Source organism: Malurus melanocephalus, unplaced genomic scaffold (assembly GCF_030028575.1).
Source record: "Malurus melanocephalus ecotype Western Australia unplaced genomic scaffold, MMel_1.1 scaffold_624, whole genome shotgun sequence".
Lineage (NCBI taxonomy): Eukaryota > Metazoa > Chordata > Aves > Passeriformes > Maluridae > Malurus > Malurus melanocephalus.
Genome location: NW_026623856.1, coordinates 66,477 through 82,241, shown reverse-complemented (window position 1 = coordinate 82,241; position 15,765 = coordinate 66,477). Strand labels below are relative to the sequence as shown.

The window sequence follows — 15,765 nt, the reverse complement described above, 5'->3', positions numbered from 1 at the left end:
TCCTTCAGAACATTTTACTGTCCATCTTTGACTCTGAGTATTTCAAAACTGGACTAATTGTTGCTCTTTCTTTGTAAAAGTAGCAAGAGAGCCTAACCTTCAACCATRTAATGGAGTGGCTAGTACTAATGTTGACAAACTGCTGTGAAATTTCATTTCACCTGAGGGAGATTGTCCAAGTTTTTTTGGAAACTACTAACCTAAAAAAGCTAAAATTACATAAAAGAAGTTTCTTTAGGTCAGAAAATCTTTGCCCAAACAGTGAAGTGAAAAACATATAGGCAAAAGATGCTTTGTATATTAAAACTGATGAATAAATGCAACCATACAGTATCATTGTATTCAAATGGTTAATTGGAAGATAAGGAAACTGGTGCTTAAACTTTTGAATACTGATTAGTTCTAAAACTGTCATTACTGGAAATCATCAAAGGTATTTTAAGAATAACTGATTTCTATAAAATATAGCAATACTTTACATGGTAAATTCACAGCTCATTTATGCACATATGAACTCACTACTGTCTACTCCTTTCCTTCGCTATTTTAACATCTCCAGTTTTTAATTTTGCATCTTATTGTGAATTTCAAGTTTGATTTCCTTAATTTAGATTTTGTTTCACTGTAAGTTTTATGACATCATCAATATTACACGGAATTACAACATCAATATTACACACTCTTAAAAAAAATTCCTCTTAGGTCTCTTGCAATTATTCAAAGCTACCTTTTATATACTTGCATTATGAAAAAAAAAAAAAAAGGAAAATGTGGTTCAGGCAATAGGAGTCTTAAACACTTCTAACAGAGTTTGTTCCTTATTGCTTAAAATATCAATGTTTAAATGCCTCCTAAGTACTTCTCTACCCAAAGCCTTACAATTATATCTTTTTCTTTAGTATCCGAGTACATGAAAATAATTATGTCACCTGTGTTGTTCTATTTCCTCCTATTTCACATATCTATAGTCTCCTCACACATAAAGTTATATGTAAAGTTTATTCCCCCCCCTCCTTTCATTCCCTGGTTCCCCATAGTAAACAATTAACCTTCAGTATCCAGTTACCTTGTGACAGGACAGCAAAAGTCAGGGTAAGTCAAGCCTTAAACACTTGCATAAAACAAACAGGGTAGATAAACAAGAAATGCTATTTTAGATCAGCTGAAAAGAGAGCAGAAAGAATGAAAATAGTCTCAGTATCCTTCTCTTAACCCATGCAAGACAATAAAGTGCCACTAACAAAAGCATGCATTTACATTATAGCTAGGAAAAAAGCCCCAAAAATCAGTTTAAAGCTAGACCATCATAAATTGGGTCAGCTCAGCGTATTTCAGTACCCAATTTCTGAAATGGCTGCTATACTAACCTTGGCTGGTCAGAATACCCCAGCTAGCTTTCCGTTTTGCAGGACACTCCCCTACACTTTCTAGGCGTCTTTTKGGGAGATTCTGGCTCCTCTGAACAGCAGTGTTTGTTGTCATGATTTGTTTCTTGAGGAAAGCCTGTCTGTCATTGGTGCAGGTACTCTGGTCTGACAAACATCCACAAATGAGTTTCTACAACCTTTTTTCCTCCTTTTGCTTTTTCACAAAGTATCTTACTGTAGAATGGCTACAACACTGAAATCCATTCAGTAACATTGACTAGCTTGGRCTTGTGACTACACAGTGGGGGAAGGGAAGGACTGCTCCAGCATTTTCTATTTTTAAAGCAGAGAAAGAATCAGCTTAGCTACAGCATGAGTCTTAACCATTTACATKATTTAAATGGAAAGAAGGTGTTAAATTTTTAATCATTTCACCAAAAAAGAAACGGATTCTTAAAGCATAAGTATTCAAGTGCTTTGCTGCTTGAATACCAAGCAGCCTAAAACAGAAAGCTAAAATTATTTTATCAGAATGGAAATTCTTTTAAGAATAACAACAATTATTACTGCACCAGGTTTTACTCATATGTAATGTGCAGTTAAGAGTGATTTTATAATTCAGGAGAATCCATGAAACCATGAAGCACTCCTGGTTTTCTGTGGTTTGCTCCTTGCTTTTATTTTGCTTTTTTTTTGTTTTTTTTNTTAAATCAACAGAAACTACATCCTGAATAAAAGCATGTTTTGACTACCAAAAATAAAATGGTAATTTTGAAAGTCTGACCCCATTATGAAAGGAAGGCTTCTTGTCAGAAGAAGCACAAGACAATATTTTTTAAATAATAACAAAACCAAYGAAACAGTGCTAGAATTGTTTGTTCGTTACTATGTATCAGGCTGATACTATACAACAGAAATCTGCAGACAGAAGCAATCCATGATAAAATTCCATCATGTTTAAAGACAGTGATTTCTCCGTAATAATAACATGTTAAAATGCCACCTTTACCCCCTGGCATTTCCTTCTACATTTTCCTAATTTCCTCTTCCACAGATATATAAACTAGCCACTTGCAAATTTTTAACAAGTAAATCAACATTACTGAGTTTCACTAATACTATTCTTTTCATGTACCTGACAAAACTTAATCCCTAAAATCCAGAAATAATGCTCAGACATTTAATGACATTTTCTATATCTCTCTTGGTTTTCTTTAAGAGAAAATCAGAAGCAAGATTATAATTAGGTAGGGTGAGGGGAAGAAGGAGCAAGTGCAAATTTCACCTTGAAATTACAATATGAGAGCTGCCTTACTTGGAATAGTGCTGTACCCTTTGCAGAAGAGAAGCAGGTGGGCTACTGCTCTTCTCACAAGACAGAACAAAACAGCACTCTTACAGACGTTAGGCTGCTTTCAGACAACTGTTTTTCCTGGCTTTTATCTAGTTCAATGAACCAGAATACCTCACAGACTGAAATAAACACTTCAACATATCCAGCAATCAGACTCTGCATGTAAGTCGTAAACAGAGCTTTCACAAAATGGCTCATTACAAATGGGTCATTATAAACATATCACGTTAATGCTAGAATTATGTTTACTTTCTTTCAAGTACATAAATACTGGAAGAGGAATTGTACATGTCTGCCTGTACAGAAACATACCAGTATTATTCTCCTGTGAGAAATAAGCACTGACAATTTTTGTACCTGCCATGGCTCTGAGGCTCATCTCCATTTTAGATTTCCTTTCCATTTGAAATGGAATTCCAGGACTCTCAGGAGAAGGTGGTGAGGATCAGGATCTAGCAAAGCATCTGGAACTGCAGAGCAGGGATTGACAGTAGTCTGGGAAGACAAAACCTACATTTTTTTTGTAGAAGGTTTGTGGGTGAAGCTGTCAGCTGAGAATGAAGCTGGGTCCTTCTACAGGAGTGATACAAACCTGGAAGAACTTCATACAAATGCTTTCCACATTTACTCCAGCCTCCATTCTCTCCTACTAGCGTGAGAGGTGTGACTTGCAGCAGCAAGGCACCCAGCAGGCTCACAGACAGCTGCCATGGCTTCAAAAAGGCCCTCACAGGAGTCAGCATCCTCTCCTCTCGTATCCAGACAGCTGCACAGGAAACACTGGGCTGCCAAACGCAGTTAGACCACCCCTAAATCCTCCACCTTCAAAGCATGTCTTCTAGGAAAAGCATCTCTATTCCACAGAGATATTCCGTAGATGCTTGCCATTCTTTAAATTATTTTGAATACTCTGGAGGACATTATAAAAATATGCATTTTCATGCTTTAAAGGAGACAAAGCTTATCCAGTTCAGGACTCTAGAAGCAACTTTTCACTAAGTTCTGCTAGGCCATTCATCCTCCAGGCTAAAACCATTAAAAAGTCCTATTAAACAGTTCATAAATACACTTAAAAAAAAAAGTTAAAGTTAAAACAGCATCAAAAGTCATCTGAAATGATGTCAAAATCATACACTGAACGTGAAGACCTTGCTATTTCATTTCCACCTGTGACATGGACTTGCTATGTGATCTTTCTCATGTCAAACATCTATGTCCTGGACTACATTAGCTACAAAATAAAAATCAGTATCCTTCAACTTCTTTAGCAAATAAAACTGTTGATATTCGAAACTACAAAACTATGTATGCTTAGTCCTGAGATTCTGTTCTTCAGATTTTTCTCTAAGGAAGACCCTCAAACACTTCCAAAATCTGCCAGAAAACCTGTAGAAGTCTAAGTAGGCRTCCAAGCATGTAAAAAATACAGTTGACCATTATTTTCCCTGACTTGGCAAACTAGCAATTAGGAACTGCATTTAGATAACAGTTACTCATGGAAACAATGGAGTTACTTTAAAAAAACAGCCAGGGGAAGACACTACAATCTGAGAGTATGGAAACTAGAGGATTTTACTGATGAGTTTGGAATTCTGACCTAATTGACCATACAAGCTTAAAATAAAGAACTATGTTGCATTTCATTAATAATTAGTTCAGTTCAAATTCTATAAACCAGCAGAAGTTTAAAGGAAAACTTTCAAAAAGTTTAGAAGTTCAGAAGTTAAAGGAAACTTTCAAAATCTTTTTAATCAAGATTTTTGTAAAAAGAAATGTTAGTATAGTTTCAACATTTCCATGTCAGCTCATAGCTCTGAGTTTAAAGGGGTAGCATCTTCTTAACAGGTGGGAATGAAAATAGAAATAAATTTTTATTCCTCCCTTTCAGCAGGGAACTCATTCTACTTTCAAGACTGTTTTTAAGGCAGCAGAGATGCAATTATGGTGACACAAATAATGTGTTAATTAAACCACCAATACTCAAAACCCCCTTGACCTTTCAACACATGATGCAGTCCAATGAAATATAGCCCAAACTCCTAAAACACTAATTTATCTCAGGAAGAACTGGACAAAATTGCACCATTTTCAAATGTCACAGATCAGTATTTTATGTGCAACCCTCTCAACTAGCAAAATTATGACCCACCTTGTAAACTGTTGTATACTTTCAGGTTACAGTTTTTATGACCAGGATTATTATGGGGTCACAGTGGAACCTGCCACACTAAATTCTGGAACAGGACTAGAAACTGACTCTTCCTGCTCATGTGATCCACACACTGCAACCATGAAGCTGAAATGACAGACAGGCTCCCTGTGGCTCAGGGCCAGTACCCCAGGAGTGGCCTGTCATTTGACACTGCCAGAAATGAACCAGAAGAGGTCCTGAACACTCCTCCCTGTAGGAGATGCCAAGATGAAGCAAATTTTAGAAAGAATTGTGGAACTGTAATTACTGACAAAAACAGGATGCTACAAGGCCACAGTGGTGCCACTGTTACATTCGGAACTTGAATGCATCACAAAAGTACAGGGATAAAGCTCTAACAGGAGAATGGGGAATGGCCTGGAGCAACTTTTGTTTATCTGTTTGTTAAACAGAGTCTTGCATGAAGCCATACTTCATGGCAAGTATGGCAGTGATGTAAGTCATTAGCAGGCAACTAGAAGCTTAGGCATTATCCAGGTGTAGAAAACACTTTAATGGTCACTAGTTACTTAAGCACAAATTGACATTTCTTTACACCATTATAAGCACTAAAAAAGTCTATTACATTCTTTTAATACAATCTCATCACTGTCTCTTAGCTGGCCACTATTATTATTATTATTATTATTATTATTATTATTATTATTATTATTATTATTATTATTTAGCAGCAGTAGCGCTGGATGGCTAGGAATTTTCCAGTACCTCTTCCCCTGAGATTTTTATCCTTGGAAGCTGGGAATTCTAATTGAAAGTTGAAAAAATATTTAAACTTCTGATATGACAAAGGCTTTTTGTGAGGCCTCCCCCATGTCAAATACGGAACAATAATACATTTATTGTATTTCTTGGCTTGTGGACTTGCAATGTGTACCTGCCAGACTCTTCATGCAGACAGGCAGCAGTAACGTAGAATATTTGCTAATATGTAAACTGAACTAAATCACAGAAGTCATGCAAATGAAGCTAAGCAAATCAGTTACCAAGCAGGCCTGGGCTTCAGAAAGAAACACACAGACATGAATCCAATAGTGAGCAAAGGACTAGTACGTGGCACCCCAGAGAGAATCTTCAGCCAGTTACAGTGAAAGAACAGCCACAAAGAGAGAGATCATCTCAATTGCCAGAAAAACCCTAGACATGGCAGAGAGTATCATCCACTAGTGCAACAGATGCAGCACGCCACAAAGGATTTATGGCCAACCAGACAGCATTGCTGCAGTCATGAGCAGAGCTCAGCACTTAGGAATGCAGCACAATTCCCCCCAAGCCATCATCATCTAACTGGCACAAGTTCACTCGCTGCTCGACTACATTGCGAATCTTTGAGAACATTCCCTACAATGGAGGAATGTGAATAGCAAAACGCTGCCCATAAGAATCCTGTGGCTGAAGGAAGGAACATAAYGGTCAGGCAGCCATGCTATTTTAGTCTTCCCCTGTAGCCTCGTGCCCCACCAGTACAAGAAAGACCAGTGCAGATGGTACAACTGGGCTTGCCCCAAGCCAATCCTGCAGTTTTCCACAGATTTTCTTTAACACCAGCTCTCTTTAAAGCCTTGCAGACAGATTGCTCCAGGATTGCCTTTCAGTCTTATTGCTATTCACCTTTAAAAGCCGAGGATTTAGGCTACATAAATTATGACTACATAATGTTCATTTTGTGCTTATATTATTTCATATAATACACTTCACACAGAAAAATACAGAAATCAATTGAAGAACGGCATGTCCTTGTGATTTTAGAGTGTACACCTCAAGCAAGTGAATGGGACCTAGACTGGTGACAAGTTAAGGTCCATCTTCAGAAAAAAATACATTTCAAGAAGGTACACCTGAACGAAACCAACCAACAAATGCAGCTGGTGGACCTCAAGGAGGTCCTGATGTACATAGAAGGGTAAAAAATTCCTACAAATCAATCCACAGGCTGTATCAGTTTCTTTCAGGGAGGCAAGCATGCAAACAGGCTCCAGCATATATATTCAGTGGAAGGTACTGTAGCCTCAGAAATTTTCTTAAAGATGAGGGATGTAAAAAAAAGTAAAATTTGTTTTAAAAGTAACATGCTTGCCAACAGATGTTCTTGCTTTTTGTTTCTGCAAGTTAATCAGGGCTCTGGCCAATTCAGTTGCATCACATAACTTTGGGCAAAACCCTTTTATGATAGAGTATGTTCTTCAAAAAAGAATGGTCCTGGTATTTGCCTGCTATGTGGTGTCATTTTCTTCCTTCAGAGCAAGTGTCTTACCGGCTTTCTTCTCAAGTACAACTCTTCTTTGTCAGTCATTTGTCATACAAGGCAAAGTTATTTGGCATACAAGAGAAAGTGATGAGCACCATCAAAAAAGCCCCTCTTCTAAACTTTGAAGAAAAATATTCACACTATCTTAAGCATTTTTACACCATTAGCTTACGTGCTGCAAATGAAAAGCAAATGCTAAATGTGGTGCCTTACACCAAGTGATATGATGAATAGGTATGCCATACAATATTCCTGTTACTGCTAAATGAATCTATTGTATCCAGGAAACTGGGAGAAGTCTTGTATGGCTTTTATTAATAGAACTGTGATCTGAGTGGAATGCAAGTTGAGAAAATCCCTCATGCCTTTCTTCCGTACCTAACAACTGGTGCTGAATGGCATTATCAATTGCAACTTGTTAGGATAAAATAAATATGAAAACTTTGCTCTAATCATTCACTACTGCTCCAAATGTGATCAGTGTTTCCAAACAGTGGATCTCTAACAGTGAAACACAGCACTACTGCCTATTTTTGAGCTGTATTTTAAGGAGTGGTTTCTTGGGACTGCCCAAGTAGTGCTCAGTGTACCAGAAAAAAAAAAGAAACAGAAAGCTTCATAGCATTTACCAGTCTCTGGGGGAAGATGGAGACTCCAGTTCAGAACTACCACAATTCTGTGGATGTTTTAGTATACTGAGCTTTCCTGCTATGCCTAATAAAGGCAGATACAGAAAAGATSGGTAGCTTAGAATTTGCTACAGTCATTCAAGAGTAGACCTTTTTAAGCTTAGAGGAAACCAGGGCATATCGACCTCTCCTGCACCACAAAAATAGCATAGATTTTAAGAAGCATGCTGTCCCGTCCCGCTTGGAAAGAGGGAGTCGGCAAGAATTCTTTTAATAGATTTCTTGGACAAAAAATAAAGAGCAAACGCGGCAATATTATATCCGAGAACTGTTTATTGATAAAGAAGGGTAAGTGTTCCTATCACTTCCTACCAAGGGGGGATAGAAAAGAGGAAAAAGGAGAAACGGAGAGTGACAGAATAGCAGACAGATTGTTACCGCTGTACACTGGGCAGCCCGTGGACGTCAGCTCAGCAGAAGGAGCGTGTGTGCTGCGAACCGCGAGGAGCCTGCGCGGCTCCCGAGGCGGGCTGGGCGCGATTTCCAAACAGCAACGGCTGCGTGTCCCTCCCGTCAGCGGAGAAGACGAATCCGTGGCTACGGGCACACTCGTGAGATAGCTGCGGCTGCTGTGGGCAGGCTGGGGCTGCGGAACCCACGACAGCGGCTGCTGCAGGCGGCAGCTCYGTCGGGAAAACAGCTAACACGAGGCTGTCACAGTGTCGAGCTGCCTCGGGGAAGCGGCAAAACAGAGCACACGAACAGGACAGGTGCGGACAGGGAAGACAGGACCACAGGGAAAAAAGGAAAAGCGAGGGAGCGGGGAGAGGCCAAGGTGACCCTCAAGGCGGGCCCCTGGTCCCTCCAAGAACCCCAAAGGAAAATGGCCCCCGTTGTGTTGCAGTTCGCTGCTTTTATATGCCTCGCCCTCCCATAGAGTGATTTCCCGCGCGTTTTTTCCGCGCGCTGTTTTCCCGGGCATCCGGGCATCTGCCCCACCAGGAATGGGGGCAGGGCGCTTGCAGASCCCCTGGGGGAAGCTGTCTGTCCTGTGTCTGGCTGCCAGGCAAAACCTCYCGAGGGACAAGGCTCCCTGAAAGCACACTACGCCTGGAAGCCATTTTTTACCTCGTGGAACATAGTTGAGGCATGAATAAGAATCAGACTGGTCTCTCTCCCATGCTGTAACAACAATTTCTGCTTTCAAATGACTTTAACTTATACAGTTATGCATAAAGTGAAATTTTATACAAATTTTTGTGAAGAGAGTTGACATCATTAAAAAAATGGGTACTTAAGAAAAATCATTTTACAATCCCGCAACTACTTAGCTTGTCTATCAGACCCCAGGTATCTCTAAATGCACATGACTGTTGTTTATGCTATGTTAACCTCTGCAAAATTATTCTTTTCATAAGATGGTCTCTCTCTGTCGCTTGTAGCTAAATACATCTTGACATTTACTAAGCATCAGGTTTACTTTTGATAAAATAGACATCTTTTGCCTTATGAAAACGTTTAGGTGTGGGAACTATGCCTCCTTCTATAAAGYTGCCAGTAGTAACAAAGAATAGACTCTTCCATACAAACTGAGATGTTACCAGTATTTGTTGGCAGAGTTTATATCTTACACACCCAAAACATGTGCTAATAAATTAATTATTTAGATTTGATACACACACTGTGAAATCACCTCATACCACAGAACCACTACTTCATCCTAAAGCAACTAAACTATAAAACTCATCTGAAGCTCCAAGCCAGTGCTCATACACACAGAGCACTTTCATGATATGACCAGTTAGTTGGTATAGTAGGAAGAGTCTAAAAGTTGCTTTTGACCCTCCAGAGTTTATTCAGCAACAGCTGTACAAAAGGCTGAGTTATTAACTCTTCACAGATCTGGAAATACCATGAGAGAAGAAATGCTAGTGTGCAGATCACTGTCATTACATATAGCCTGCTAAGGAGCTAAATATACCCAAATTTAGTTTTGAAGTTAGGTTATTCTTGTATATCAGTTTGTGGAGCACAGAATTTTAAAATGGCACATACACTTGTTATGACTTCATCCATTAAGAAAGAAATTATAAAATGTTGACTTCCACAAAGTTTTAAATGCAATGAATATGTAAATGTTCACTCCAAAACAATAAATAAAGAAACACTAGACACCACAATCTATTTACAACACAGCTCTAGTCCCTGATTGCAAAGCACTTGGCTCCAAACAACTAATCAGTCCCTTTCAAATCAATGGGGCAACTGTATACAAGTAAGTGTTTGCAAAATTAACACCAAAGTTAAAAATACCCCAGCAAATGGAACCTTTATAATAGAATGAATCCTTTTTCCATTTAATTTCTTTATGGTAGTAATACCACTGACTTCACTGAAAAAAGAAGAATTCAACTCTAACAGCTTATTATGACACAGGTCTTCAATTCACTTTAAGTAGTGTAAAAGACTGCAGAGTTCTGTCCTGCATTTGGGGCTATTCTGGCTTTTGATACCATGAATGATTGAATCATGTGTTTATTTTTATACGAGCAGTAGATGACACTTAACTGCTACAACTGCTCAGAGGGAAACAATTCAAAACAGATTAGTAAAATGGAGAAATTGGCTGATACCAAGACAGCATGAAGTAAGCTGAATGCCAGTACAAATTACGATACTTAGAGAGGAAAAAGAAAATGTTCAATACAGGACTTTGTTTTAACATGCAGTGTACAGGCTACAGACTCTATCTGTAAAACGGTACTGCTGAGGAGGCAGCATCATTCCAGAAGGTATTTCACAGAGGGCCATATACATGGCACATGACATAAGTGTTCCACTTGTATACAAGTAATAGTTCCCCCAGTTACGCTCATAAAGTCTCAGCTGGAGCACTCTGTTTAACATGGGAAATTAGACATCAGCAAAGATGTCTGTAAACTATACATGAACTGGCACAAGTCCAAAGGAGAGCAACTGCAGTAACTCCAGGTGCTAGATAATAAAACTAAAGAGGACAGACTAAATTAAATCCCTTTTATTTCATTCTAGAAAAGAAAAAAACAGTTGAACTGGAAAAATGCATTACAATAGCCTTTAAATGGATTACTTTTCACACATGGAGAGAAACAATCATATTTCATGTATTTAGTTTGCAGAAATAAAGATTTAGGTCAGTCTTGGAGGAAGTGGGAAGCTGTTTAGTGACGAGAACWGTAAAAACTGCTATTGGTTGCATAAGAATGCTGCAGAAATCACTGTTACTAAGCATTTTAAAAACAGGTTAGCCAAACATTTGCCAGATAACTCATGTATATTCGATCCTGGAGCATTCAGTTTACCTCTGAAGGTACCTCTCAGCTGCACACAAGAAAAGTTTTACCAGACATCATTTCCATAAACAAATTAATGTGACTTACAGTTAGTAGAAGTTTTATAAGCACTTTTTTGCTCTCAGCTGATGATGAACATTGATCTAGTTCCTATATTTCAATGCCACATATACAGTATAATAATTTCTAATTCATTATTGTGATACTACCCAGCTGTTCATGTACAGTTGAGATCCAAAGGATAGATGGAACATAGATTATTGACTATTGAAATTGAAGAGAAAATATTCCTGAAATATTAAGGAACAAAGTATGACCCATTTCACTACGTACATGAAGTGACAAGACCACCCAAGGCAGATGACACAGGCAAAACTCTCTCCTTATATTTAATAAAGAACGAGTGACAAAATAAAGGAAGTAAGCCTTGAAATGTATGATCCCTGGACCTCATTCTGGAACTGACCTCCATACCTTCAGTTAAACTAAAAGAGTTCCACCAAAACCTACTGCTCTGTACCTGAAACAACCTCAATTACACAGACTTCATAAAATAAAGGCTTTTCTTAACTCAAGGGGTCAATTTAGCAAGTATGAAAGAATGCCTGTGCCTAATAGCACATTAGTTCCAAAGGTTCTTCAAAATTATAACACTGTCCTGGCCAAGCCATTATAAAAACAAGAAATAATTTTTTGTTATTAAAAGCAAACCTAAAATACCAGTAGTAACAGAATTTTGAGAGGAGGTAATCAGGGTAAAACTAGATAATGAAAATGAAAATTCCTCTAATTTGAATTACTTATTGAAATTCTATAAACTTCAATTAGGTAATGATAGATGTCAGGCTAATTTTATATTTTGATGGGTTTTTTTTGGCATTGTTTTTTTTCTGCCAAAGCTTTTCTGTTGCAGAACAAAAAACACAGAACAGATCACTAATTGGGAGGATACTCAGTATTTAATTTTATGATGTAACGTTTCAAGATGTTTTATGCTTCATGTTACTTATTGTACATCTTTCAGATACCAATTTTAAGGGGTATTTTCTTACATGGTATTGTATAAGCCTACTGAAGCATCCCTGTATTTCACCAACAAATCAAATCCCACAACGTSCTGTGAGTTCAGACAGTACCATGCCCTCCTTCTACAGACATAGAACTAAAGTATAGAAAAGATAACATAAAATAATAATTTTGAGAGTCATTTGCATCCCAAAGAGCAGGGATCGCTCCTGTTAATCACAAAAGGATGAATAGCAGATTATGTAACTCTAGCTGAACTTGTGCTTACAACTGTTACAAATCCAGAACCAAACACTGCAAGCTGGACTGTGAAAAATGAAGACACATTGATGCTGAACTGTAAAAACTACAACTGAGGCACAAAATAGTTGCATTAACTATTTTCTTTTAATGAACCAAGCAGAAAACTAGAAACTCTACCATATGTTTGATCCTTTAAATCAATAAAAACCTCTGCTACCTGACCAAAAAAGTAACCTGCAAGTGACAGATTTTCATCTTTTTCATGGGCTAGCTACTAGAATGCTTAATAATACATTTATTTAGGTATAATAGATGACAATTTTGACAAATGACTGAATTGCAGATTCCTGGGTTCAGCAACAGGTAACAATGCATGATGCATGTTACTCCTATCCCTCTAGTTCTTCCCAAGCTTCTTTTGACAGCTCATCTGTCTTCCCATAATAAGCTTCCTTAGACCTAGTCAGCAGTTTCTGGCAAAAAAATTCTTGATTTCAAGAAGGCCTTCCCCATTCTCTACAAGTATTCCTGCCTGTGCTCTTCCTATCCTGTAGTGAGTATCTACATACATACCTGCACATACACTCACACATAAACACACACATGCATAATAGTTCAAATGGTGTCATTAACAGACTTAGATGTAAAAACCCTGGGTTTCAGAGCTCATGCAGAAAACACATGATGTAAATCCATCTCAAGTAAATCTTCTGCAAAGTAAGCTAATTCCTGCTTTAGGATTTAAGCCTCTCTTTCAAGATCACAAATTTTAACTCCCACACAAAATATCTAGCTTCCACACAAAATATCTAGCTTTTGTCCCAATACTGAAGACTGAAAAAATCTTTTGCGTTTGAAACTGCTTCGGGCTCATTTCTATAGCTCCTCCCTTTTACATTTAACTTGGACTATTTCTCCACATTCATGGTACCTAGGGATGAGTAGCAAAAGCAGTAAGAGGCAAGACAAGCCTTCCTATTCCATGGCCTAAGTCAACTTGATGCTATCCCAGAATACAAGGAACAATAAAGACAAGTGAGGTAGCAGGGATCCCAATCTGAGCAACATCATAGCTCAATCACATACCAGGACACCACAGTTTAGAAGAGAGAGTGTTCTGTAAACCAGAAGAATTGAATGAAAATGGTATCTCATTAGGGATAGCTTAGGGCAACAGTTCTGCTAAAATTCTTCTTGTGTGAATAGATAAAGGAATTTTCACAAGTGCTTTCAACCCAGTAAAATTTGAAGTGTTTCCATACAGACGCCCAGAAGTTGACCCTGACCCTGAAAGGGTTACTGAGGGTTACTAAGGTTCCTGCTATGTGCCAAGCACATCTTATTAATGATGTATCTTCTCAAATAAATTACTGCAAGAAAAAAWTACTTTAATCAATAAATAATTCTTAGAAATATCTGGACTACTTTCACTAGAGTGGTGCAAAATAATCATATGCCAAACATTAGGAGCAATTGGGAAAATAGTCCCAGATTGGGAAGTATTCAGCAATCTTATTTATATATTGCCACCATAAGTATAGGCCTCTCTCCTAGCACAACACTGGCTGTGATACTTCAGTTTTAATCTGAACTTAATATTGATCTGAAATTAAAAAAAAAAAGCTTACTTAATCTAACAACACTTCTACAGATAATTTTTGTTGCACAAAACACAGCAGCTACAGAAAATAAAATACACTCACATATATAGTTTGAAAAACTGAATATAAACGAGGCTAGCAGATAAATAATTACCTGAACAACAAAATCCCCAAACAGTAGTGATAACACAGTATGTACAAATATACCTTGTCCTTGAGGAACTCCATAAAATTCAGCAGCTATCCTTGCTGCTTCCTTACGGTTTCCTTTCACAATGTAGAAATGACTAAGGATAGCAAGGCTGATCTTCACAAAAAGTTTAAAACAAAAAAGTGAAAGTATAGTAAAGTAGACATTGGATAACTGCTGTGCAAAAGGGCGACTTTCTTCTATGACAGTCATTGCTGCAGCAAAATCTCTGTCAGTGTTTGGGTCTGGCTCTCAAATGTGTTGATAAGATCATATGGCTCCAGCCATGCACTCTTGGGAACAACTGGTCCCGAGGAAAGAAAATGTCAGCAGGTCATGATGCTTGCTGCTCAAAATATGACGATTATTTATACTGTACATAGTATTGAGTTCACTACCGCTCTTGCTAGCCCGGTGATATTCAAGTGGGACAGCAGGTTACAAGATCCTGGATTGTATTTGTTCCACTTAAAAGGTCTGCTGCATTCCAAATTCTGCATTTCTAATGCATTTATTTACATGTTTAAAATATATATTCAAAAGTATCATTATAAAACCCTGCAATTCATGTACTAAACTAGGTAAACTCAGATAATCTGTTTTTGCTAAAATATGTTCTGCTGCTTAAGTACAGTTCCTCTTTTGTGATATTTCATTTTATGTCAGACTAATACTTCTTCCTTAAAAAACTAGAACCATATCAGTAAATAATTGAAATACATATTAATAAATAAACAGAGATGTAATGTATACCAGCTTTGACAGTCTCTTATTATTTTGCTTGGTCTGAATGAAAGTATATAGTATACAAAGACTTAGGCACTATACAAAAAACAGTATTCAGAGCAGGTGACAAGAATCAAACATCTAGATATTTTTATGCATAAGACTTTGGATCATCTAAAATTAAATGAATTAAAATGCAATGGTAAATATACAGTATGAAGAATTTCTAATAGTTATGAAATACATTTCATTGTGCTGCATAATATTATTTTAAACCTATGACATTAAAGGCTTTATTTGCTGGCCAGTTTTAGTGGAATTTAAATTCCTCAGATTTCTTAAGAATTAATTTACTTTTATACCATAAAGTTATTACTCAGTCATCAGCAGTCACACACAAGTTATTCCATTGTGTGAGTAATTGCTCAGTAAATTGCTGAGCTGCAACATGATACAAACTGAGGAGCTGCATGACAGAAACAGATTTCTAAATGAACTATAATCCTAAAATAAAGAATCATGGCAGCACAAAAAAGTGTCCTGTTCTAAACTTTTATATTTAATTTTAAATTCAAAAACAGTGTCTGGAATTTTAACTTAAAATTCTCAACACACAGTAATCCTAAACCTTTCTATTCTACCCTGGATTCTCTTGTTCAGTGCAGAAAAAACCATTTCAGAATGTTAGAAACTGTCCATCAGGAAAAATGATGATCCAAATGTCACTGCATTTACAGATCACCATAACTTCAATGAATAGCATAGCAGGTATTAAGTGCTAGAATTCTGTCCCCGTTTCAAAGACAGGTATTTGCTAATGAAGGCAGGGACCCCCCCCCC

At 37.6% G+C, this 15,765-nt stretch overlaps 1 protein-coding gene across 6 annotated transcripts in view; it reads right to left on the bottom strand.

Annotated features, from left to right (window-relative positions):
- The window catches only part of ASB5 (ankyrin repeat and SOCS box containing 5), a 43,426-nt gene that overhangs the window by 15,386 nt on the left and 12,275 nt on the right, over positions 1-15,765 (bottom strand). The window contains exon 1 of one of the 6 annotated variants that reach the window (XM_057383334.1): positions 14,217-15,125. The exons of 4 other annotated variants lie outside the window; for them this stretch is intronic. In XM_057383334.1, coding sequence (XP_057239317.1) covers positions 14,217-14,412 — 196 coding nt within the window. In that variant the 5' untranslated portion in view covers positions 14,413-15,125. Of the gene's footprint in view, positions 1-1,367; positions 1,746-14,216; positions 15,126-15,765 lie in introns of those variants that run through there. One more of the 6 variants, XM_057383327.1, reaches the window with a different exon arrangement.